The following is a 27,947-nucleotide window of genomic DNA, read 5'->3' as shown; positions in this document are numbered from 1 at the left end:
CACTGGAATTCTAAAAGAGGTAAATTGAATATTAAAATGATCTAAAATTAACTCTTCTTCAGCAGGTAAAGAATATATATCTTTACTCAAGTGGTATTTCCTCTCTACCACAGACAGAGGATTTGCCACTGTGGTTTTTCAATAACCGGAATGATTTAATTTCTGAATCTGTTGTAGAAATGTGATCTTGAGAAAAACAGAAATATGGCTTTAGTGAATCATTAATGTTCTGTTGCATTTCTTAAATGTTTAGGTTATCTCTTGCTTTCTCCTTCCTTAGAGTCAATTGACAGTTTTTCCCCAAGTTTCCTTATAAGTTCTGCCAGATCTTCAGAATTCTGAGATTTTTCCTCAAGGAGTTCATACCGGAGACTTGAGATGTCCTGTTTAATTTCCTTCAGTTCACCTGTAAGATACATTAGAAGATTACGCTATTAAAAAACAAAAGAAAAAACCAGCATACCCAAATATCTCACAGTTATCATGGGATTTCTCTGGATTTTTTTGTTGAAGTAGAAAAAGTGGACTTTCTGTGGCTCATAGGTGAATGGTGGCTTATGGATAGGAATATGAGAATGCAGTTCAGGAAACAAACAAATCTGAAGGCAAAAACGTGAGAGAACACATCAGTTCACAAAACCCAAATGAGCTGTTAAGACAGAAGAGAGATCATGGAGACAGAGGATGCCCTAGTCCTCCTGGCCAGCAACAAAGCCTCTCACTGTCTGTAAGAGAGTGGTCCTCTCCTTCTCCTGCTGCACTAAGTGTTTTTTAAGCATCAGAGAGTGCAAACAGAAGACAACATTTCTGCGAAGTACATTCACCATCTGTTTCCAGTTAAAAAAGGCTGAAGCATCTGTGTCACCATGTATCTCCCACACAAAGAAGAATTCCTACTGGAGTGCCCTAAACCAGCCACTGCATTAAATGCAGCCTTCCTACGGGAAATGCACGGGCACTACTAGAAGTGGCAACACTCTGCACAAAAAGGTGTCAGATCAGTGATAATTTCTGATGGGAGAGCAGAGACAGGAAGCCACATTGACGAACCTATGATCTCTTCCTTAACTTCAGTTTCATGTTAATTTTATATCTTGCACCTGTAAACATGTCAAGTAGATTAAGTATTTTGGAAACATTTTTCAAGTGGCATGTGAAACCACTTTAGTTAGTTTGTTTTGATTCTCTCATTAGAGATAAACATGCAATTCATTAACATACCTTCATTGACTTCATCACTTTCCTTATCTATCTGAGCTTTCAGTACATATCTTTTAATGAGACGCTTCATTATTTTCTGCAGAGAAGAAAGAAAGAAAGTATGAGTTTTCTTAGTTGGACTTTCTAGTATTGCTATGACATCTCAGCATCTAAGATCTGTTATCTTCTGTTGCATTCAGATATTTCAGTGTAGGACTTGCCAGATTAAAGGAATATAATGTAAAAAATTCTGCTTTCATCTGCAGTATATATTTAGACTTTATGATTCTGCATATATATTTACATGAAAGATAGAAAACTAAACACATCTAATGAATGTTATCATTCACAAAGCTTAAGCTGCTACTGGAGTCTATAAGAATGATTAATACAGTTGCAGCTTTGATCTCCACATAGGTGAAACCATCTAGCCTTTACTGCCACCAGAAGATGATAACGACCTTGATAAGCAGCACTAATTGGTAAACCCTTTTGCAATCAGCTTATTTTAATATATTTCTGTATTTTATCTGATAAATTATCTTTTCCCAATGTAATACTTAGAGAAAATGGGACCCATAGACTCATTTAAGCACCACGCTGGGACTCCTTTAAGCAAATACAGATAGTTTCTAATGTAAATATACATCTCTATGGCAGTTACCTTTAACTCCTTCTGTGGAGAGAAAAGGCAAATCTGAGAAGACAATTCATCTCAGACTGCTGAAACTGATCAAATAAATCACACCAGTAAAATGACTGCCTTCTCTCCTAAAAATAAAGGGAGCCTAGGCCAGAAAACTTAATGTAAATTTTACTTTTCAGGAAAAATGAATTCTACCACTCTTTCTCCCACTAGATCAAATTACTTGAATTAGAACAAGATATCTAATTACTTTTGAGGATCTATATTTGGCTTTAATATTTTCATATGGTGTAACTCATGACAACACAATAGTTTCTGTTTTTCACTACAAGATAGAAAATACGCATAGATTGATGTGTCTGCTTTTGTCTCCACAGTAATAGACCTGACCAGAGGTGGTTGTGAGGTGAATCATCCCAGATTAGTGGCTCCAGACCATCACCACAGTCATGCTTGCAAGGTCAGCAGCTGTACTGTTTGTTCTAATAATTCAAGAATGTTTTAAATGCAAAGCCACACATCCTTGTGTTTACAGGATAAAACTGTAATCTTAAGATCTATCACTGCATCATAATGAAATCGCCTGTGGAGTCAGAGAGTTTTTGGAATGGACTTGTACAGACACTGCATAATGTGAAAGTGAAGCAGAGCTAGCCTGTCCAAGGGGGAAAAGTTTTTTCTATACTTCCACACTGTTTTCTACACCTTTTTGTATCCAGACAATCTTGTCCTACTGCCCAAGCAGCTCTTGTCTGTTCCTTTCCACCAGCTTTATAGTTCTACAGGAAGGAAAGGAGCAGCCTCTGGACCAGAAGAGCTGAGCTTTATGCAGACTGTGCTGGGTCTGTTTACGCTTAACTGCACAAAGGCTCATTGCAGTTGTTTAGGAGGCAAAGAATAAACAGACTGTAGCATAAAGGCTGAAATACACTTGCAGTGCTTGAGGTACGAGAATATAGAGGTGCGGCACAATAAGCTAAATTGTTTCAGCAGATGGAATGGGAAGATTTTGCATTTCTTTTTGGTTTTCTTAGTTCACACTGTGTGGTTGAGAACTCAATCTCTCTCTAAAATTAAAAACATTTTTCATTTTTTAAAAATATTCCACTATAAGGGCAGTATTTAAGAAACAAAGAGGAGACAAAATACTCTCAGACTGTACCACAAATACCTAAATCATTGCATTTATTTCTGATATATACAAGATCTGTGGATTTATTCTTGATTCATGTGGTTTAACATAAATTCAAAACTGTCCTCATGCCATCAGTCTGATCCTGAAGTTCTACTACTTCTTGATTTTGTTTAAAAATAAACTGGTTTTTACCTGGTATTGCCTTGGAGGATTGTTTAAACTGTTTAAGTGGATTTCATCTGAGCTTCTTATACTTGATTGTTTCCTTTGACCAAGCTGAAATGGAAACATTATTGACAGTACAAAATAAAGAGAATAACAATATGGTTAAATTATCTGACAGATATATCATATGACAGAACATTAACTGTTAAGTTCAATTTGGGGAGTATTAAATTACAGTGGTAGCGTCCTCGTACCTGTGCAGAATTTCCTCACAAGAGTTGAAACAAACCCTTTCAGATTGCCATGCAGGAAAGTGAGAACTTAGAGGTCTTCTCCTTTTAATCTGCCTCTCAACTGCTCCTAACAAGCTCAAGGGACCAGAGCAGCCATGTCACCGTGGGCTTTCTCTCACACCTCAGGCACAGGAGGGGGATCAGCATCAGGAGGAAGGCAGCAGTGGTGCAGCACTGCTTTGTAGGCAATAGATGAGGGAGTCAGGGCAGGATGGGGGAGAGGCAAGGAGGGAGAGGGGGCAGCATTACCTCTTTCCTCTCATAGCACTTGCCTGTAACACCTGAACTGCACTACCACAAAATACACGAGGAGTTTGCTTCTCCCCTCACTTGCACTAATGCTGAATGTAATCGGTTATGCAGTTCATGCCAGGGACCACAAAATTATCAGCTGACATTTTTAGTAGCATCTTCTCTATTACATGTGCAGGGAAGTGATCCTTCCCCTGTACTCTGCGTTAGTGAGGCCACACCTTGAGTACTGTGTTCAGCTCTGGGCCCCTCAGTTCAGGAAGGACATTGAGGTGCTGGAGCGGGTCCAGAGAAGAGCAACGAGGCTGGTGAAGGGACTTGAGCACAAGTCCTATGAGGAGAGGCTGAGGGAGCTGGGGTTGTTTAGTCTGGAGAAGAGAAGGCTTAGAGGTGACCTCATCACTCTCTTCAACTACCTGAAGGGAGGTTATAGCCAGGTGGGGGTTGGTCTCTTCTCCCAGGCAACCAACACTAGGACAAGGGGGCATGGGCTCAAGCTCTGCCAGGGGAGGTTTAGGTTAGATGTTAGGAAGAAATTCTTTACAGAAAGGGTAATCAGGCACTGGAACGGCCTGCCCAGAGAGGTGGTGGATTCACCATCCCTGGAGGTTTTTAAAAAGAGATTGGACGTGGCCCTTAGTGCCATGATATAGTAATTGGAGTTGGATCAGGGGTTGGACTTGATGATCTTGGAGGTCTTTTCCAACCCAATCTATTCTCTGATTCTATGATTCTATGAAAGAAAAGGACATCACTCCCCGATGAAACGCCGAGGATGCAGTTTGTGGGTTTCATTACTGATCTACATCTTTGAGGTCTAAAGCATCACAGAATAGTGAACTGAGACTCAAGCTGAATGACTAGGCTGCAGTAGGAGCAAATAACAACTGTTAAAATGAAATGAATTATATTACTTTAGATTGATAATGGGGCCAGTTCAATGAGTAGTAGTTGCAGAAATAAAAAAAAAAAAAATTGAAATATACATCCTGATTGATCTGGATGAGGAATAAGTGGGACTTAAAAAGTCAGTTCTCTGTAATTATACATGGTCCAATAAAATTTCTACTGTTTTAAAACACAAGGCTATCATTGTGGTGTCTCAGATCCAGAGGAATTTTGTTGTATTTCCAGTGAGGTTCTCCATGTTGGTTATCTCTGTGTCTTAATGCATCGAGCACCTACAGGTAAACAAAGTGGGGCACTTTGAAGCCTGGTAAGTAGTGTGTAAGATAATGTTGGAATATAGTTCGATGGGAAGGAAAGCAGGGGAGGGTCAGATGCTTATGCAGCTGTACAGTCATGTCACACCTCAAGGAAGCCAACAACACAGTGCCTGATGTTAATGAAGGCTAAACCTTCAGATAGCCATTTCTCCTGCATCTGAAATCATTATAACCTCTTGAGGTATAATGGAAACCTCTCATGGTTGAACTTTGATAATAAATGGAAGTAGGAACGTGGAATATGTGATAAATATTCACCAGATGTCAACTGGAAAATTATAAAAACATCTCAGCAGAGTTACACTGGGGGTTTGCTCTAACATACATGTACTAACACAAAGGCTAAAATAAAAAAAATGGGAATTGTACAGGTATAAAAAGGCTGACCGAGCCACCAGATTCAGTTGTTTAACCAGCAATGAGGACATGAATTAAAATTCTCAATTCTCCCAGTTCCTGAAGAGCTTACTTCTTCAAAGTCTTCTAGTTTTATAGAATTCCAATTAACTTTATATTCACTTTAACAGTAAAGCAAATAAGTCTTCATTAATCTGCAAACAGGCAATAATTTAAGTATTTTTAGATATTGTTTAGCATTTCATAGAATCCTAGAATGGTTTGTATTGAAAGGGACCTTTAAAGATCACATAGTCCAAATCCCTGCCATGGGCAGGGACATCTTTCATTACATCAGGTTTGTAAGATTACACTTATTGGTAAAATGTATTCATTTGCAATTAATATAAAGTTTACACTGAATTTGGATTTTCTTTTTTTTTTTTTTTTAGTTTACAATATCTATATAGATATACTGTTAAAAACATTATATATCTCTTTAGACTACATTTACTTGACTAAGCAAAAATAACAATAGAAGATATGAAGTAATATATACATAGATATATAAATAATTAATATTTATTTCTAACATATTAACCTGAATATGGATGGAAATGAGTTATGAGTTTCAAATTTATGTTACATTGGCTCACTTAAAAAGTTAATCCAATGCTTGGCTAAAACTTGATTTTCACTTGAAACAGCAAAATTGGGAATATGTGGTGAAAAGAGTTGTGAGGCACTGTAAACTTGTAAAACCAGACACACTGTAACATCTTTATCTTAACTTTGACCCTTCAGTACTCTGCATTTTTTGAACAGAATAATTTACTTTTAATTAGCTAGACTGCACCTTGAAAGTTGGCAGGTAAATCAGAAGCGTATAACTTCATTAAACCTGCTTATGTGTAACAGTCACAGGACAGAACATCTCTTGTACGTTGCTGAATGACCACTTGGTGGCAGACATTGCCAAGATTTCTTTATAACTTAATTTTTACACAAACATTTTAAACTCTGCTTAAGCTTCATGCCTATGGCTTTTTCCTCTCCCAAAAAATTACTACTAGAGTAAACTCAGCCTGTCATACTAATGACTAAACTAGAATTCATATTTTGAAGTTAATATCTATTGAACATCCACGCATGAGTAACTGGAGAGGGAAAAAAAGTAATTTAAATAAAACAATGATATTAATCCTAACAAAAAGAACTCTTCTCCAGGAGTGTTGTGTGAAAGAAGAAATGGAGCATACATAGAATCATAGAATGGTTTGGGTTGGAAAGGACCTTCTAAGGTCATCAAGTCCAACCCTCCTGCAATGAGCAGGGACAACTTCAACTAGATCAGGTTGCTCAGAGCCCCGTCCAACCTGAGCTTGAGTGTTTGCAGGGATGGGACTCCTACCACCTCTCTGGGCAGCCTGTGCCAGTGTTTCACCACCCTCATTGTAAAAAATGTCTTCCTTATAGCTAGTCTAAATCTACCTTCACTTAGTTTAAACCATTACCCCTTGTGCTATCACTAAAGGCCCTGCTAAAAAGTTTGCCCCTGCCCTTCTGTGCTCTTAGAAAACACCTTCTTTAAACTTGCTTCTCATTTCATCATTCTCTAGTATTGCTTAAAATTCAGTGCGGTCAGAATTATAATGCAATTACTGTAGCTGTTTTATGTAGCACTTTGTTAATGTCTTAAATTCCAGTTTTCAGAAGTAGCTGATGACTTGGAATTCTAGTAAATTGTATGTGCTTGGACCAGAAGGGAGGGTTCCCAGAAAATGACTCAGTTTGCACTCCCAGAATCAGAGGTCATTTCTGAAAATTTCAGGAACACTGCACTGGTTTATACTAGGAAAGGAAAAGTGAAAGTATTTTTAATTGTTTGAGTGAGAGTTTAAAGCTATTTCAGTAATTAGTTGTTCCTTATTTCTATTCTGAAGGGACATGTTTTAAGAAAAAGTCTAAAGTTTAAATACATCATCTCCCACTATCGGTTTTAGCTCAGGAAGATGAACAAGTTCTGTGAATCTTAAACCATAAACTTTCTCATTCACAAGCAAATTTTTCAATTTAGAATAAAACTCAAAGTAAGTTTCTTTAAAACTCTCCTTTTTATTCATTTATTTCTTCCCTTTTTTGGTTTGAGTTTCTTGGTCACTTGATGTTTAAAACACCAATTCTAGCCTGAAACAGAAGAAATCTGTGAGTTTTAATAAACAGCCTGAAAGAACACATCTTCACAGCCTTTATTATTCTATGGAGTATGTCTCAAGAAATTAGTTTCTGGCGTGCGACACTTTGACCACAGCTATGTAAATCACTCACAATTTAGCACTGCCAGCATCTTGCTTTGTTTCCTGCCAATGGTAAGAAGTGCAGAGCTGGCTCTAGGGGCAGAGTTCCACCCCTTCCCCTCTTAATTCTTGTCTTTACACTTGCCCTGGTGCTGCTGCTGCTTTTGCACTGAGAAGATGCAGGCTCTGAAGGAGAAAGACCCACAGGCTGGGTGTGAATCATTAAACTCAAGTGTGTGTTAACATCTCTGGGTACTGCAATGCAATGTCTTCTGTTGGTAAACATATAGTGCCCTCCCAAGTAGGACTTGCGCCAGGGCAACTGGCTCTCTCCCTAGGGATAGTCTGGCTTAAAAGCTTGCAGCGACCCTACTTTGAGAGGGAAACTACTTCAATATGGGCAAGCCATTCCTGAATTGGCCTCAGTGCCCAGATAAGCTCCTTATAACATTTAATTTACTAGCACAGCCACGGCCACCAAGTCTTGGGTCTGGTCGTGCCAAATCTTATCTTTGCACAGCTCATTGTGTTTATTGTAGCTCCTGACACAAGTAACTCCCTGCTCAGCAGTCACAGCAGCACCAATCTGCTCAGCATAGGGTGAGTCCAAAGTCAAAACCCAAAAAGCCAGACAATGCCTCTGAGAAGTTGCCATAAAACAGCTTCAACAGTAACAAATCACCAACAGTGGGTCAAAATGTGACACAAAAACATTTTAGTTACTTTTTAGAATTGTGAAGGATGGCAGCATCTGATAGATTCAGATGAAGTCAGCTCCATCGTATGTGGCAGTCCAAAAGTAAAAGTTAAAAATGTAATCATCTGGCAATATCGGTTATCCCTCTGGAAAAGGTGAGGAATGAATAAATGTGACTCAGCTGCGTTATGTTTTCCGAAGTAAAAGCATTTTTTTTAAAAATTGATTTGCAGTTTTATAGCTTCTTTGGCTGGGCAGTAGGCACATTTCATTCAGCATTAGTTATACTACAATCTGCAGTGAGTGGAAAGCATTAATATTTGAAGACAAGAAATTAATTCAGGGTTAGGAAAAAATCTGATAAATGATGTTTGCATCCTTACAGCTCTGTTTCAGAGGGACTGCTGTAAAAGCAGACAGAACTGCTACTGTTTTATCTAGAATCAGTATTTATTATGCTTTGCACCTTTCCAGCCATCTCAATTGCTAGACTGGAATATAATTTTGGAAAGGAATGATAAAAAACCATCTTCTTTCCTCAGGGTGCTAGAATGGGATTTTTAAGAGTATCTGTTTTATGGGAACATAAATTTAATTTTAAAAAGTCATTAAAAATAAGCTTCTAACTTTCTTACGTGCTTTTCAAAGTCACAAATTAAGTCCATTAGAAAAAAAAAAAATCCCTTGATTTGTTGTTTCTTACCATAACTCAATTTAGAGTTCATACGCATCTCCTTAAAGTCATTATTTTTCACTGATGACTTTATCACTCACAGAAGTTGTGAAATTGAATTGCATCAAGCAGCTTGCTGAAACATTTTGCAAATGTCAGAGTCATTAAAAATTTGAGGAAATGCAGTATCACCTCTGTTGGGTCTTAGATACATGAGGATTAGATTTCCCAAATAAAATGAAGTGAGATCTGTGTAATGCTAGAAAAATTACCAGTAGCTCACATGAGACATCTGAAGTTAGTAACAGTCTTGACTTTGGTGACGGTGTTTGCAGTATCTGTGCTTGTTTTTATAAACTATTACGAACTTAACCAGGCAGAGGCTTGTCAGGGCACAGTATTTTTCCCTATAGCTCCATTTTTTTCCTTCTAGTATTGCAACCAGTTTCTTTTCTATTTTATTCTTCAACTGATAACTGTGATGGAAAAAGTGCTTGTCACATTGGTGACAGAGAGCTGACAGATGCACGTAAAATCTTTACTGGGCCCCAGTATGAATCAATGACTAATGAATCTTGACTACAGACACAAGAACTCTTAACCTTGAGCAGGTCTTTCCTCAGGCTACTACCTATTTTAACAAAGATCCTGGCACATTAAAATTTCCATAAATGACACGTTTGTTTCTGCCACTATGACAAACCTGTAATTTATTTTTTTGTGTGTGAATGTTACCATATGCTCACCTTTCTACTCACTACATTTGATCAGTTGTCTTGCAAAGCTCTTCTTCCCTAACGTGATACAATAGTGCTAGTCTTTACACCTTCAGTAACACCAAGACATAGCAAGAGAAACAGACTGACTATAAACTCTTTAAATAAGCCCTCGAGATACAGCAAAGAATCAGCTCAAGTGCTTTTTACTGTACTTGTGTAAATAAAACGGATAACAGAATGCTTTACAATGAAAGCAGGATGCATTCTCAGTGGAAGCAGAGACATGCTACAAAGAGGGCATTTAGTAACTCTTCCCAGATATGTGAGGCTGGTGGGAGGAAAGCCAAAGCTCACCTTAAGCTGACATTTGCAAGGGCAATAACACAATAGCAGCACAAGGCTGGAAAACGTGGGCCTGCTGCTCAGTGAGGCAGGGGATTTAGCAACAGCAGATGCGGGTAAGGTTGAGGGACTTGATGTCTTCTTTGCCTCAAGCTTCACTGACAGTCTCAGGCCTCTGTGCTTAGTGAAGGGATTCGAGGAGAAGGAGAATGACCTGCTGTGGAGGAGGGTCAAGTCAGGGGTTACTTGAGAGAACTTGACCCAGGCAAGTCCACTGGATCCAATGGGCTGCATCCATGGGTGCTGAAAGAACAGATGAAGACCCTGCAAATATGCTATCATCTTTGAAAGATCATGGAGATTGGGAGAGGTCCTCAAAGGCTGGAAAAAGATAAATGGCAAACTCATCTTCAAAAAAGGCCACAAATTATGATCTGGGCAACCACAGGCCACTCAAACTCACTTTGGTAACTGGCAAAATAACAGATGGAGTCCTCTTGGAGCACACTTCTGGGCACATGGAAGAGCAGATGGTGACTGGGAGCAGTAAGTATGGGTTTATGAAGACTGATGGCCTTCTGAGATAAAATGACTGGATTTGCAGACGAGGGGAGAGCTGAAGATGTCATCCACTTTGACTTTAGCATTAAGTTTTAGTACTGTATCTTAGAATATTCTTGTACATAGGATGTTACAGTCTGGATGGGTGGACAACTAGATGGGTAAAATCCTGGCTGGATGGTTGTACTTATTGGGTAGTACAGTGGTCTTGTCCTGAGACTTGCCCTTTTAAACAACTTTATCAGTGACGAGGTTTAAGAGGTGTTGGAGCACACTCCTGTCAAGTTTGCAGACAAAGCCAAATTTGGGATGGCAAGGGGTGGGCAGCTGATAGACTTAAGGCAAGGATGCCATCCAGGAGAATGGGACTGACAGAAACCCTGTGAATTTCAATAAAGGCAAGTGGAAAGGAACCACTCGTACAACAACATAGGCTGGGGAGCAGCTCTGCAGAAACGGACCTAGGGGGCTTGGGGGACAGTGAGAAAGATGTAAAAAATCTGCATCAAGTTCAGCAGAGGGTCAGCAAGATGTTTGAGGCTGGAGCACTTGCCCTGTGAAGAGACACAGGGGAACGTGTGCTTGTTCAGCCTGAAGCAGAGATGGCTTCAAGCATACCTAACAGAAGCTTCCAGTGTATATAGGTCATTGAGGAGATGGAACCAGGCTCCTCACAGAGCTGCAGGACAGGAGGATGAGAGACAACAAACAAATTCAAATGAGAGGTAGAAGAAGCAACTTTTTCCCCATGAGGGACAGTCAGGCGGTGGCACTGCCCAGAGAGGCTGTGCGGTCTCCATCCTTGGAGGTTTTCCAGATCTGACTGAATGAAGCCCTGAGCAACCGGGTCTGACCTCAGAGTTGACCCTGCTGTGAACAGGAGGTTGGACCAGAAACCTCCTGCATTCCCTCTCAGCCTGAATTATCCTCTGATTCTGTGACAAGGAGCAGGAAGAACTGTAAATTTACAATGGTATTTCTGGACTTAACTGATTATAGATGTAGAAAAATATTTATATTAAAAAAACAAAGTAAGAATTTCAGCCTGCATGTAGTAACTGACTTCAGTGTAGATTAAGTACTTTGGAAAATTAATCAGAGAAATTAGCAGTCAGTATACACACTATACAATTACCTTGTTCATCTCTGCATCTTCCTGAAAGCTTTTATTTTGGCACAGAAATGGTTTTGAAATCCATTTTTTGATTCTGAGTAGGAGATACAGCAAAGATTTTGGGCTTGGCACTAAGTTGAACGGTACTGGAAGAGTCCTACCTTCTTCAAAGTAAGAAAACCAAAGTTTAGCCCTTGCAAATTTCCATTCTACATCAGCATCATCCTGTAAAATAGAAACACAACTGTTAATACACTGTTAATACCAACCTGACTACTCAAGATGCTCTAGCTAAACTTTGTGTTTCAAATGTAATTGGTTGAAGTTAATTTCAAACAGATCAAGAACTTGTTTATAATCTGTGAAAATCAAATTTCAATGAATGGAACTGTTTTTATTAATCCACTTAAAGTAATGCAATTACAGAAGAACAAAGTGGATTTGATCTAAACATTGGCTACTCCAGAGTGAGTGCTAATAGTCTGCAATACAGGAGCACAAAGACAGACCTCTGCTGCTCTTTGTAAGCACACTGATAAGAATGAAAGCTCTGACTTAAAGGCACACAATGCCCAATTTAAAGCTTCATGGCAACACTCAAATTCATCTGTTACAGAATGAATGTTAGGGTTTGCTTGGACTGTCATGCTCAGTAAATAAAATGGAAAAATCCTGTATTTACATAACAAAAATGTAAATCTCAATTTGACTAGCAGCTCGGATTTCTCATTTTATTGGTCTCTTCTATAGCAATTAGTCTATTATCTTTTTTGTGAAGAAGACATAGTATCGGAATTTTAAATTAAAATTTTACTCTATTACTTTAAACATGAAGTTAAAAAAGATTAGGTGATTTTTACCTAATTCCTTCCACTTGCTGGAATACATGATTACATCAGGTATGCTATCATCACTGTGGTTTATGTTTAACATTTATGATACTCAAAACACTCGCTTTACTGCTCCCTGTAAAGTTCAAGAGGGTTTTCTGCAGAAAGGACTGATGTCATGTTCAGGGACATGACTCAATATTGCAGTATCTGTTTTTAGAAGCTGTTTGTATCCAGTCACCATATTTTTTTATAATAGCCTGGCTTTTATTGCTCTGAACATGATAGTTCTACGGCTTCCTGAGTCAGAAAATCTGAACCTCTCTGGAGAATATGTGTTGCTCTTGCTCAAGATGGACAATGCTACATCCCCAAACCAGAGTCCAGAATGTGGGACCAGAGCAGTGTCAACCTGAGTCTGCTGCTTTGTGGCAAGGGTGTCACAACCTGGGAAAGGCTGGGATGGCCTAGCTCCTGGAGATCTGCTTCCTTTTTTTCTAAACAATGTTGAAGATTTAGCCCTTTGTTTTCCATGGCATGAAAAAGTTCATGCTGATTTTCAGTAGCCCTGCTGATTACTTTGTCAAGTAAAGTTCTGTTCACTGCAGAGGATTAGAGCATCAGTTGTTTAAATAAAAGAAGAAAACTATGTTAAAGACTTGCTTGCAAGATCAAGGTATAGGAACAAGAACATCCTTGCAGCAACAGGGACACTACTCAAACAAGGCAAATGAAAGATTCACAAAGTCATAGAATGTAGCCCATTGTCTTCAGGAACATAAAACAGTTCAACAGTAGTTTCTTAGTCTAGTTTTTACTATTGCAAGTACATGCAGCTGGGTAATTTGCAGATATTTCATAATAAAAAGTACAGTAGAATTAATATTTTCTCCTAATATATTCCAAAAGCCTACATGTTATATTTCTTAAATAAGATGTCAACAAGAACGATCTTACAGGAGATTTAAACAATTAGCTGTAACAGTAAATGTGGTGATATTTAATCATAAATGGAATTTTTACCTCAATTTCCTGGAATGAACTGTTGATCATTGCAATAAGCATGTTCAGTAAGACAATGACCATGGTAACATTATAGACTCCATAAAGGACATAACCAATGTTTTCAATAAATTTGTGTCTATAATTGATGACAACTGATTTAACTTCTGAGAGTCCAAATATAGCCCAGAACAATGTCTTGAAACTTTCTTCAACACTAAAAAGAGAAATGGAACACGTGCATATGTTACTGAAGAAAAGCTGTATATTCTTTTTGTATAAATTGCCAGTTATCATTTTTATACAGAGTACAAATTTTTCATTTAATTGTAATATAGAATTCTACCACAGTGATATGCAGAACAAGTAGACTATCTAATTTCATAGGTACAGGCTGCTTCATAATATAAGATTCCTAATATTTAGGACTGACAATAAAACCATCTGATTCAGTTTAGGAATTATACAGACATTCTCCAAAGAATATTACAATGATTCACTTGTTAACTACTTTAAACAACACGCCACATGCGTGCTTGTAATGTCAATGTGAATAACAAAAATAACCTACATGTCAATACTTTAGTAGTTCACTTAGCATTAATTACTTTACCATTAATATTATTAACGTTCTGAAACTGTGAAGAAAACAGGATGTCTGACTGCAAATCAGCATTTTTCAAAAAATGAGTCTCATGGAGAATAATCCTCCAGTTGAGTTTTCACTGTTCCCACAAATCCAGAATAAAGGTAATGAGCCGTGGTGTGGAGATACTGATTTTTTTCAGGTAAGTTCCTCTAAATACATGTATTTCCTCTTAATAATTATATATATATATACATATACACAAACACACATATACGTATATATACACATAAATATAAGCCCAAACCTTTGAAGTATCTTTTTCTACCTCCACCTGCTTGAAGACATATTTTTCCCTTGCTTTGATGAACAGATTTCAGTTCCCCATGATCAAAACGCAGTTGCATTGCAAAGCACATTTTTTGTTATTGCATTATTATAAAAAAAAAAGTTAAAAGAAACTTGTAACTTTTAGTTATGAATTTAAGTCTCTGCTTATAATATTTTACCAGTATTCCATCTGTGAGTTGTAGTTTTAGGTACTTTACCTATTATGGGAACTAATAGTAATAATGAAGTAGTAACAAATTTTCCCCTGTTGGCCAAGTTTGCTTCCTGGCTGAGTATACTTCCTAAAAGCTATAGCTTGAATATTATGACAGCTAGAAATTAAGTAGGTAAGGGCTGCAGAGCACGGAAAAGAATGAGTTTCCACTCAAGTGATTCATCTTAAAATCACAGCTAGAAATTAGAGGCAAGACAAATCTATACCAAATAACTCCTGACACTGAATTCAGAATTTCTCTTGTTACAATGGGAGAATAAAAAAGGAAAGGAAATAAAGGGTCAGAAAGAAAAAAAAAATAAAAAGGGAATATATTTTCTCTCAAGATGGAATACACTTCTGTCATTGGAAACAATGAACAGCCAGAGCTTAAAATAGGGATTAGATATTTTTTTGACTAGTAAGAATATAGAGAGAGTTGTCTTAACCAAATTCCAAGTATTTTATAATGTGTCTCACACTGTACTGATCAGCCTGCTTAAATTACAGATGCCAGTGGCACTTGATGGAGGAATCAGCCTTGTTCTCACATGCTGCAGAGAGCCACTACACTGCACTCTGCAGTGCCAGTGCCGACTGCCCATGCTGGCAGGATGCTGTCCTGCAGACCCAGAGTCTGACCCAGTCTATGTCCAGAAATCCCTGAACAACCCTGGGAACAAGCCCTGCGCATGGTGTGCTATTACTGATTGCACTGACAGGTCAGCTGATGTACTTGTGTAAGCGCTGTGTAAGGGGTTTGAGGTACTTCTGGTTTTTTATAAGCCTGGGGAGGCCTAATGCAGCCCAGGAAGCTGTTGGTCTCATGGTCAACTTGGTGTCCAACAGAACCCCCAGGTCCTTTTCTGCCAAGCTGCTTTCCAGCCAGTAAGCCTCAGGTTGCCCTGGTGTCTGAGGTTATTCCTCCCCAGGGGCAGGACATGGCATTTCCCTGTGTTGAACTTCATGACGTCCATGGTGGTCCATTTCTTCAGCCTGTCGAGGTCCTTCTGAGTGGCATCACAACCTGCTGGCCTATCAGTCACTCTTGTTCATCCACACAGGCCTCCTGACACATTTTATTTGATTTCCTACTCATTGAGATAGACCAACCTTGAGCACTGAAAAGGTAATTCTTGAAAATCAACCAGCTTCCCTGGACTGCCCTTATCTCATAGATTCTTCCCTGAAAAAACAAATCTGCTCCTCCTGGAGTTTAGGGTTGTGGCTCTGTTATTTGCCTTGTTTTCTCTTCTCAGGAACCTGAACTACACTAGCCAAGGCCGTTGCCAGCCTTCACATACCCAACCAGTTCTTCCTTGTTTTTAAAAGTCAGCTATCACAAAGTTCTCCGCATCAGCTCCTTGATAGCCTGTGTCAGGAAGTTGTTGCCAACGCCCTCTAGAAACCTCCTAGATTGCTTGTGCCCTGCTGTGTTGTTCCTCTAGCAGATATCAGGGTGGTTAAAAATCCCCATGAGGACCAGGGTCTGCAAGTGTGAGGCTTCTTCCACTTGTCTGAAGAAGGCTTCATCTACTTCGTCTTCCTGATTAGGCATTCTGTAACAGACATCCACAACATCACCCATGTTGGTCTGCCCTCTAATCCTGACCTACAAGCTCTCGCTGGCCCATCATCTATCTCTAGGCAGAGGTACGGGCATTTCTGCTGCTCTCTCATGTAAAGGGCAACTACATCTCACCTTCCTAGCCTGTCTTTCCTGACTTATCGTAGTATGGTTGGGAACAAGAGCTCATCCTCTGCTTTCAAATATATCCTTTAAGCACCAGAACAAGAGAGAAAATCACTACTTAAGCCAAGACTAAGAAATTTTAAAGAGAGTTAAACCTTATAAAGCAATTAGTAAACTTAACATACACAATAAAAGCAACCAACTTTCCATAAAAACAGCCCACAATCATTACAGTTTAATCAGTTTTACTTACGTTGTGAATGCTTCGTTTTGTTTTGCCCCCAGATAGTAGGAATAGAGATTAAACATGCCTATCATGAAAGCCACAAACACCATGATAAATATCACCATGAACTTGAAGATGTCTTTCACAGTTCTGCCAAGTGATATCTGCAGGGGTCCAAAGCTTTCATTAGCTGGTAAAATGTAGGCTATTCTTGAGAAACTTAATACTACTGCAATTGCATACAGGCCTTCAGATATGATCTGAGGATCGGATGGATCCCAGTTTATTCTGGCTAGAAAACAAAAGATGAGAATTTCTGTCAGTATTTCAAAGTCCACCTTAGGCTGTTCACTGAAGTACTCTCTTTTGGTGAGCAACAATTAACCCATCAGTGTAAACTAGAATTGAATGCTATGGTGCTATGCAAATTTGGAACAGATATGATGCAGTCTTCATGGCTTTTTTTTTTTCCCTTTATTATACACTGTACTGTGAATTTTCAGCCATTTTCACTTGCAGAAAAATTCTAAGACTTTGTTGCATAAAAGTAAGGAGCAGTTACTTTTTACCCTTTCAAAGTTAAAACATACATAGAAAATCTACTTCCTCACTGAAAGCTGTGAATACTTAAGTTATTAACTTGGGCTTCTATGTGTTAATTATGACTGCTCAAAAAGTGCCAGTAGTGGTTGTTCACATCACAGTGCTCAGCAAACGTCTTACATGAAGATGCTGCTAGAAATAAAAGTCAAAGAAAGGAAGATACTTGGCCATGACTGGAATAGAAGTGCCAGGGCTGGGGAAGCATTTTGCTTTTTTACTTATGTTTTAATGTCTTCCTTTTACACCTTCATTGGAAGTGTAATTTTGAATTAGAAGAAACCATGAATGGGATTCAGTTTGAGATTAAGAGGTCTGCAAACAGCTATCCAAATGGGAGGTCTAGTCAGTGCAGCCTAGTGAGCACTTGGGGCTTGATTCAGACACCTGAACAGACGTCCATTGCCATTTGAGATACCCAGGGTATCCAAGATATTTGTACAGATCTGTGGGAGATCTCTTTGGAGCAGCACCTTGGCAATTCAAATGGCATTATCACTTATGTTTGGCTGAATTGAGCCAGTTAGTGCTAAAACCACTGCTTTTGACTATTGATTAGATCTCCATTAGATCTCCATTACAAAGCTGGGCTGTAAGATCAGTGAAGTACCTTTTTGGGATTTGAATCTCAACCTATTAGAGAATCTAAGTAAAATTCAGCTTGCAGGGTCAGGCAATGAAAACTGAATAAATTAAATTAGAGATGTGATATGTATGAGCTACCAAAATGAACTGTTTTGATGTGGGGATCTGGAATCATTAAATGCCGTCCACAACTACAAAACTGTGGGAACAGTAATGTTTATTTTTTCTATTTACTCCATCTTTTTACTCATAGTAAAATGGTAATGTCTCTCTCCTGGCAAACACCAAACACCAGTTTCCATCACCTTTTCTATCATCATTTCTATCAATCTCTTCTGCTGAAGCTAATACACTTGTGTGAATTACTTGAACATCCTTTGGATCATGAGAGAACGTGACACTGCCATTTGATAGGGAACACATGCAACTGAAGATATGAACATTCCAGGTTCAGACCTATACTTAAATAAATATTTATAGAAAAATGTCAGAAGGAGAAATCCAAAGCAACACCACTCACGATACTTCCTAGCTGGAGATTAAGGCATTCTCCCATGAGATGGGAGGCTTAAGTTCAATTCAATACTGTACTTCAGGCAAAGAGAAGAGGTTAACCTGGGATGGGTTTCCTGCATCCCAGGAGAGCGTTATCATCTGTGTTCATTCTACTGCAAATGCCAAAAAATGAAACAAGTAATTTATATTGCAATAAAGGCAATCACTGGCATATGGAAAAATAATAATTTGAGCTGTTAACAAATAACAGTTTAATAAAAGGTCAGATATTCATACAGCATTGTAATATATCCACACCCAGTGATGCTGAGTATTATTAAAAATGTCCTTACCTACATCAGAAAATCATATTCTTCAAGGAACTTACTGCCATGCCAGTATTCATGTATCATGACAAAGTAATGAATGACTGCTTCTAGGCATAACAAGGCTCAGTTAGCACATATTTATTGCCTTGGTAGCTGCTGTGTCTTTCTTGTAGGTATGTGCATATTTTTTATTGAGCTACTCACTGTAAAGCCTACTACACACTACACTACATTCAAATGAGAAAATGCCAGTATGGCAAAGTACTGTGCATTTCCATGTAAGTAGGCCTACCCTGTGTTAGCTTTCCCTCAGATTTCAAGGGTAACTAAAATCAAAGATAGTAGATGTTTCAGTATGGGCTAGCAGTCAGATGTTTCAGGTTTCCAGATGAGCTGTATTATCACAGAAAGTCTGAGGTGCGGAAGGACCTCCAGAGGTCATCTGATCCAACACCCCTGCTACAGAATGGCCACCTAGAGCTCATTGCCCAGGACCACATCCAGATGGCTTTTGAGTATCTCCAAGGATGGTGCTCAGTCACCCTCACAGTGAAAAAGTATTTCCTGATGTTCAGAGGGAACTCTTTGTGTTTCAGTTTGGGTCCACTGACTCCAGTCCTGTTACTGGGCACCACTGAAACAGCCTGGCTAGGTCCTCTTTCCACCCTCCCTTCAGGTATTTATAGACATTGAAAAGATCTGCAGGAGCTTTCTCTTCTCCAGCCTAAACAACCCCAGCCTTACTCTCAGCCTTTCCTCATAGCAGAGATGCTCCAGTGCCTTCATCATCTTTGTGGCACTTTGCTGAACTCTCTTCAGCATGTCCTTGTCTCTTCTGTACTGGGGAGCCCAGAACTGGACACAGTCCTCCAGGTGTGGCCTCACCAGTGCTGGGTAGAGGGAAGGATCACCTCCCTCGCCCTGTTGGTAATACTTTGCCTAATGCAGCCCAGGATGCCATTTACTTTTTTTGCAGCAAGGGCCCATTGCTGGCTCATGTTCAACCTGGTGTCTATCAAGTTATGTTTGCTAGCCTATGATAAAACCTGCGGCATTAAATACTCACTATTAATATTATCCATGTTAGTATTACCATACATAGATGTTCTCCAAGTAGACTTCATGTGTACATGCACACATTCAAAAAATGGATCAACTCTGCCTAAGTGCATAAGAAAGTCAAAACTCATGACTGATATCAACGGAAACTGCCCTGCCAGATGATACAGTATTAGATAGCATGAACGAGTTGCAAGACTTGTGCTTGTCATACTCAGAAACTGTGAACATAAACAACAGCCCCTGTTTGCAGATTCTTCAAGTTGGTGTTACTGAAAACTGAATTAATATTTAAGTAGCTGCTTTTGGAAACTATGTGAAATTTGTAACTTTCCCGTAAAATTTCTAAGACTACAATTTAATGGGTTTCAGAATATATATGTTAATTGCTCTACTTCTTTACAGTCAGGATAATGAAGAAATGCAACCCTATCCGAAACAGTATTTGAGGCATAGAATAGAAACTGATGTAATTCAGTATCTAGGAAAAAATATCTAATGAAGGGAAGAGAGATCTGGTGGTGTTGAGAGTGAACACAAATAAACAGAGCTTAATTTTTTCTCTTTTGGGCAAAATAGCTTCTAGACACTTCTCATATACGCCAAGCAAGTTTATTGACATTTCTATCTCTTACTGGTACAGAGAGTGGATTGAAAAATATTAAAATAATATAACAAGGTCCCTGAGTAAAGAATTAAGACTGTAGTCAAAAGATAAATTGGTTATGTTGGCAGGTTTAAGAAGTTCCCGAATTTCATTAGTTCTGTCACTGCATTACATCACATTTGCAATTTTGTTAACACAAGTGTTTGCAGGTCGGCACTGTGAAATTGAACAGATTAAATTACCTGGATCAAAATAACCTTGAAAAGGTGACGATGGGCTTATTTTGATCTTAGATCATTTCAGTGCCTGATGTCTAGAACAGTCCCCAAAGAGATATATGAGCATAGCTAAGGGAACTGTGATCAAATAATAGGGATGAGAAAGAGAAGAACGGGTAGAAACTACTTAAGCAGTACATTGTGGGACTAAAATATTGGAGACTTATTAACAGAAAATCAATTCATCTTGGCCACGAAGTAAGTATTAATCATGGGCAATCAACTCACCTAAGGTGTAGTATTTTATGTTGGGCTCCAGTGTTGGACTTGTCAGATCTTTCATATTTGCATCAACGAAGTTCTGGGCTCTGGATGCATGCCAAAATGCCATAAACCTTGCTATGAATGATGCTGCAAAAATTGCTAACATACCAAAATCAAGCATATTCCATAACTCAAAAAGGTATTCCTTTGGACCTTGAGACCAAATTTCTTTACATTCAGACCATATCATGCCTGTGTAAGACAGAAAAGAGAAAACAGTGTGTTCTTTTATCTTCACATTTGTTTTAATCAATATTTCATTATGTATAGGATATGCTCTTGGTTGCAGTCAGACTGAAAACCATTTTGGTCAGTGGGAGTTTGAACACAAACTAAAATCCTTGAACCTGCCAATTCATATACATTCCAGCACTTTTTTCTCATGTGAGTAATAATAACAATTTTTCATATTGCTTCTTCCTGTACAACTACAAAAGCTTTCAAAAAGAAGAATGGGATATGAGTATAACCATCTGTTACAGACACTGAAAGAGACTAGAAGAGCAGAAACGCTCTGTCATGATCATATAGTGGTAGAACTAGCAGCAGAACTCACATTTTCTTATTTCCAGAGTACTCTGCACAGTCTATTTTACCAAAATTGCAAATATATGTGACAAATGAGCATGAAAGCAAGAATCAGACCTAATGCTTCTTCAACAGAGCAAAGGTATCTGTATGATTCCTAATTATTCTCCCTTAACAATAAAATATAGGAGTACAGTATTAGTTTATGGCATCCTTTTTATTGAGTGAATCCTTTTCCCTTTCAAGATAAAATTTATTTAATCATGAACTACATCTCTAGGATTCTAAAGAGAGTTCATAAAAACCAGAATTGGAATAATGTCACTATTTTTTGCACTTATCAAATTGTCTGAAGGAACTTTTTATTATTTTCAGATAAGGACAATTGTAATGTTAATTACAGTAATTAAATTCAATGCTACATCTGTATGCATTGAATCAATTTTTCATAAACCGTCTTATGCATGACACTGAAATAAATAAAAATAGATTAAATTAGCAAACTAGAACTTCAAATTGGAAAATTATTATTTACTCCTTTATTATAAAATAAAAACACTGACATTTATAGAATAGTTGGAAAACTAAGTGCCATATTATTCACATAATACACAATTATATTAATTTATATACAGCTGTATGATGAAATAAAGACTGTCAATATCTTTTAAAGCTATAAGAATCAGTTCATGTACAAGTGACTCCAATTTCAATCACAAAGAGCTCACAAAAGCAAAATACTTTAAGTGCGTAAGCTCTTGAATGGAAATTGATTTTACTTAGCCTGAATTTAACTCGCCCATCTTAGTGACTTGACTAACAACTAGAACCCAGATCTTTAAAATATTTGGGCTTCAAAGCCCTATTGGAATAAATGGTATTAGACCTGTAAATAAGAATCAGACAGCTAAAATATTTTTGAGGGTCTGCGCTCAAGTTCTTGTGCTGACTAGTACTGCATCACTGAACTGAATGGGTGAGCTCAGAGTACTATTCAAAGTGTTCATTTCCTCCTTATGTTGGGATGGAAAAATCTACTGTTGAATGTTCAGGGGTCTATGTTCTGCTTCTCTTTTGTCAATGATGCATACAATAATATAATATAAATATACACTATTAATTCTGCAGGCACACTTGCAAAATAAGAGAATCTTAGCAGAAAGCGACAATTGGACTCAAAGAAAACCTGGGCCATGATGTGGAAATCTTTCCCCTTGGGAGTTGACAAAGCCTGATTCAAAAAAACCCCAGAAAACTGCCAGACATATTCCTTTGGTATTCATAAAATTTAATTCATTCATATTCAGATTACATAGATTTCACCTAAATCCTTAGCCTGAATGTTTGTGATTAATTAGGCACATGTGAATCCTGCTGACATACAATAAGAAACATGAGGCCAATGTGGGAATGCAGCCAGGTGAATAAACTCCCTTTGTTGCAATTTTTACATGTAACATTAATAGCAAAGGTTTAAATTGGGTCCAGCTTCACTGATAGCATAGTAAGACAAATTTAAGTGAAAATTAATCTTTACCTATTACCCAAGAAATAATGAGCATCTCCATCCATGAGAAACAAGATGTTTTCATCCTAAATAGCTGTTTCACATTGCCTGTTGTTTCATTAGGTCGGAGTTTGGTGCCATCAAATCTGTCAGCTGCATTCATGACAAGTAGACCAAGAAAAATGGTGAAAGAGGCTGCATGGGCTACAAACTTCATAAATGGTCCACGCATTATCCTCCCCAGCTGCAACAGAGGTTATAAAACACAAGGATATTGCATTGCCTTCTTCCAAACTAAAAATGTATAAAAAGAACAGTAACACAGAGAAATATGTATTTTAGTAATACAGAGGAACAAATATTTCCAAAAAGTTTGTATACTATGATGCCATGCTGACAGCCACCTTTAAAAGGGACAATAAATCAATTTGACCATATGTATTTTTAACTCAGTATTTTGGAATAATTCTGTAATTATTTTGGGGCATCTCTGTCTATAGGCAACCAAGAGAAAAATTTATTATAGTTGTTGAATTTCTTTTTAATTTACATGCTAGTCATCTTTATGAGGCAACAAACAAAATGGTATTTTGACAGTTACTAAAAGCATTAAATTACCACCAGGAGTGAATTACAACTAAAGAATTTATTTTCCTGACTGATACGATACTCAGTTTAGCACAATTATTGTGCAGTATTCCCAGCTTATTTTTTTTTTAAAAACAAGTCATGGCGCCTCAAAAGGTTATGTTTATAGTTCTGTAGCATCTTAATTTCCTTCCTGATTCCTTTAATGGAAATGTCCTCAACCTTGTCATGACTAACCACAACTTCAAAATGGTTTAGTGCAACACTTAAAAACCCCTAAAAATTCCATACAAACTCACACAATTCTGAACTTTTAGCAATTATTTACTTGATTTTTGGGAGTGCCTGTATTAATAGTAAAAGTCTTAGTTTGTTCACTTAGTTGGCAGCTGCAGTAAAACTCTTTTATTTTAGAGGAAGTCAGTATCTGTATGTCTTAAAAATTTTTTTTTTGAGTGAAAGCAAGTGTCTCAGATCTCAGCTGAAACATGTAACAGTCTGTAGTCTGGAAAAGGGAGCAGCGAGCAGAAAGATAAATCATTGATATATAGATATTTTTGCTACACTAGTTTCAATATCAAAGTCAGAATTTTGATGTTTAGTTACAGTCAGCTTTTACAGAATCAAAGAGGATGCAGCAAAGGATGAGATGGTAAGGTCTCAAACACAGATGACATTAAGAAAATTAGACAAATGTAAAAAGACTCTGTTAAAGGAACACTGTCAAGGTTAGCAGGCACAAAATTTGATCTTCTTTCTCCTTTACACCACTTTTCAAACCCATGTTATTCATGATGTTTCCCACCCAATAAAATTATCCTTTTTAAAAATAAATTATTCCCCCAGCCTCAAGAGATTATCTTCAATAACTAATTATTTTGCATGAACTACAAAGAGAACAGGTATTCATCATGGGGAAAGATTTTACTTCACAGAATCATAGAATTACTTGGGTTGGAAGGGACCTTTGAAGGTCATCTAGTTCAACCCTCCTGTAATAAGCAGGGACATCTTCCACTAGATCAGGTTGCTCAGAGCCCCATCCAACTGGACCCTGATTGTTTCCAGGGATGGAGCTTCTGCCACCTCTCTGGGCAACCTCTTCCAGTGTTTCACCACACTCAGTGTAAAAAAATTCTCAGATCTAGTGTAAATCTGCCCTCTTTCAGTTTAAAACCATGACCCTTTGTCCTATTGCTATAGACCCTGCTAAAAAGTCTGTCTCCATCTTTCTTACAGACCCCCTTCAAGTACTGAAATGCCACAATAAGGTCTCCCTGGAGCCTTCTCTTCTCCAGGCTGAACAACCCCAACACTCTCCGCCTTTCTTCATAGAAGATGTGTGCTGCCCCTCTGATCATTTTTGTGGTCTTCCTCTGGACCCACTCCAACAGGTCCATGTCTTTCTTGTGCTGAAGGCTAGGAAGGAACAGTCATAAACAACACAGAATAAAGCAGAACTGGAAAATCAGAAAGTACCTTGACAGTGTCCTTTAAATGCATTATGCTTGTGTTCACAAACGAAGATGGGTTAGGAGACAGATGCCAGAAAGAGACATAGCCAGAAAAGAAGAAAAAATATGAAAGGAAGTAATGTTAATATACTCCTTGATTAAAAAAAACAAAACAAAACAAAACAAAAACTACTAGCACCCCCTCCATCCCCCCAAAAAAAAAAGAGACAAAAAAGTATTCTTTACATATACGTACAGTAAAATGTCCCTGGAAGCAGGGCTGACTACATCTGTACTGATTACTCCAGTGCTTGAAGTTTTTGTGACATTGCCATATAACAATGATCCAACAAAATTTTGAAATGACAGTTCTAAAATTCTGAATCTCTTTATGAAAAATATGTAGGTCAGAAAACACAAATCAGGGAAAGAAAGAGCAATATATAAAGACAAGGCATAATCTTGCAAGATGTTGAGACTTTTCTTTAACTTCCTTCTTAATAGAGTTTCCCTGTGCATTTTGACATAATAAATTCCCTCTCACTGCACAGACCAAGGACATGGTCTTCTAAATGCTTTGAATCTCTTTCTGTAATTTAAGTGGGTTTGGTTTTGGATTTTGTTTTTTATTTTTTTTTTCTGGTTTCTGATCCTCTGTGCTATGATCTTAGGTTTGTTATAAGAGTTTTAGGGAGTGTTTTACAGGTGGGTTTGGATTAGGACAAGATATAGAATAGTCACACTGTGGATCCTTCAGCATACATTTGTCTGTTTATAGGGTCACCTGAAATCACTAGGGACTGGAGTCAGTGATTCACATTATTCCCCCCTTGTGACTCTTCAGAGACAATCATTATTGTAACAATACAGAGTACGGCACTGATAAAGAAATGATAAAATAGGACTCCAGGCAGCATATCTATCACAAGGGGAAAAAGGCCTGATAACAAAAAAAGAGACAATGTATTTATTTTTTTAGGAAGAACCATTTTCTAGCTCCTTAAATACTGGACATAATGTTCAATTTCTTTCCTCTTACCACAGTGCAAAAGAGGAATGTGTATAACCTTCAGAACATGCTTCTAGAAAGCATGTAGGGACTTACCAAGTTACTTCTCTTACAAATGCCAGCCCCAGGTGGCTGGGAACAGGGGAAGAAGACTCAATTTCAGATCTGATCCCTCATCTTGGCCAGGGGCTGACTGATTACTTACGAATTTATAAAGCTAAAAATCTGAATTCTATTATTAATTAGAGCTGAACAGCACAGATATTGGAGAGTCTTGGAGATAACTGAAAATACTTTTTGTTCTTTCAAAATGTCATGTAATAAAATAGTATTCTAGAAGTTTTGGATTAATTATGTCAGTAGTTACACTAAACTACCAATCAGAAATGCAGAGCAAAGAGTTCACAAAACTTTGAAGTGCTTTCATGTGGATTGCTGGCTGAAACTCAAATAAGAGGTAATTTTAATTCCATTTGGGGTCTGACACTAGTTGATTCCTGAAAAATCAACAGGACTTTGTCCACATATTCCTATGAAATTTCTTCCAGATCTGAAACTCTCAATTCAATATCTGTGGTTCAAGCTCATACTGGTCAACTATACAGGCAACTGACTGAGATGTTGCAAATGTCTTAAACATTTTTTGCCTTTTTCAGAGATAAGACATGAGAATACAAAGAAATGTATCAGAATAACTCCACTGTAAACTGTTTTTTCACCTCAAATTCTGTGAGTATTTTTGCTCTCTTCTGTCACTGTTCCCTACAGTGTCAAACCTGGAAAAAGAATGGGTGCTTTATCTTGGTAAGAGGAAAAGAGATTTATAAAATTCCATCAATTCATATATAGAATGGACTCTGTTGATACAAATCTTGTTCTGTATTGGAGCCATCCTGTCCTGAAATTAAACAGTGAACATTTTTGTCCTTAAAAAACAGAAGAATCAAATACTGAAGTATGAGTGAAGCACAAGATAAGAATGGCAACCAGTGAAAAAGGTGGATTAGACTTTACATTTGCAGAATATAATGAAACAAAAAGCATTCAACATAAAAAACATATGATGAGATGATTAAATAGCAACAGAGGAAGTGAAAGCTTAAAGAATGTTCTCCCTTGAAACTTTTAAAAGCTACTGTGGAAATAGTTTTTTCAGAACATACAATGGTTCGAAATTACTTTACAATCCAATAAATCATTGAAAAATGAAAATGACAAGTAGACAAGTCATTGCTAGAGTTGAAAGAAAATTACTGAAGTATGTTGAATCTCAAGGCATGTTTTAAGACAAAGGTATTCATAAAAATCCTAGTCACTATACAGAAAAGTGAAAATGATATAACTATTTTTATTGTCCAGACTGAAAGAAATGAAAAATATGGCAAAACAAAAAAGGCCCACCTTTCTCCTCTCAGAGGACAATAAAAAAAAAAAAAATCCACAGAGACCTCACTTCTCTCTTTCAACTTTCCTCTTCCTCTAAAATCACTGTATGCACACATAATTTGACCAGCTAAAATCATGGATGTTATAGTGTTGAATAATACAAAAGAGACCTGTTGAATAATCCTTACAGGTCCCTTTTGTTCCCTCTAACATACTCTCAAGGGAAATTTTCCATCAGTGTCCATTTAAAATAGATAGTGACCAACTAAAACAGAGATTCAGCACAAAGTTCAGAGAGGTTAGAGCTTGTAACCCATCTTCGATGGAAAGGCTTTCCATAGTATACATCATTCAAAACAGATGGAGCGGTAGCATCCAAATCTAAACAGTACATTATTATAAATGGATGCAGTGTGGGCTGCATGATTGCCTTAAAAACCTCATGAAATATAATGAGTATCAGCACTGTCTTGACAAGCCAACACAGTTCACTTTGACTTCTAGAAAACTGATGATGATGGTTTTAATTTCTGGCATTCATGTTTCAGCAACTTTTATCTATTAATTTTTAATCATAAAAATAAAATTGCCTTCGAGGTAATTGGAAAAACCCCACAGCTTGAACTTAGTCTACGTCTGAATCGACAGGAAACGAGGATCCCCTGCATGTGTGTACTAAGGCAGCAACTAAATGAAGAATAGTTTGACTCATTGTTTCTAA

The 27,947-nt window shown here is 37.7% G+C and overlaps 1 protein-coding gene across 1 annotated transcript in view; it reads right to left on the bottom strand.

The window, feature by feature from the left end:
* Positions 1-254: 254 nt before the first annotated feature.
* Positions 255-27,947, bottom strand: part of TRPC6 (transient receptor potential cation channel subfamily C member 6) — a 37,082-nt gene continuing 9,389 nt past the window's right edge. Inside the window, exons 4-11 of the mRNA XM_010171311.1 lie at positions 22,820-23,033; positions 20,719-20,946; positions 16,565-16,829; positions 13,510-13,705; positions 11,678-11,881; positions 3,174-3,257; positions 1,222-1,297; positions 255-406 (exon numbers count right to left, since the gene is read on the bottom strand). Of these exons, the coding sequence (XP_010169613.1) occupies positions 255-406; positions 1,222-1,297; positions 3,174-3,257; positions 11,678-11,881; positions 13,510-13,705; positions 16,565-16,829; positions 20,719-20,946; positions 22,820-23,033 (1,419 nt within the window). The remainder of the gene's footprint in view (positions 407-1,221; positions 1,298-3,173; positions 3,258-11,677; positions 11,882-13,509; positions 13,706-16,564; positions 16,830-20,718; positions 20,947-22,819; positions 23,034-27,947) is intronic.

The sequence above is a fragment of the Antrostomus carolinensis genome, unplaced genomic scaffold, assembly GCF_000700745.2.
Source record: "Antrostomus carolinensis isolate BGI_N321 unplaced genomic scaffold, ASM70074v2 scaffold21077, whole genome shotgun sequence".
NCBI lineage: Eukaryota > Metazoa > Chordata > Aves > Caprimulgiformes > Caprimulgidae > Antrostomus > Antrostomus carolinensis.
The sequence above is the reverse complement of the archived record's forward strand: the minus strand, read 5'-3'. Positions and strand labels throughout refer to the sequence as shown.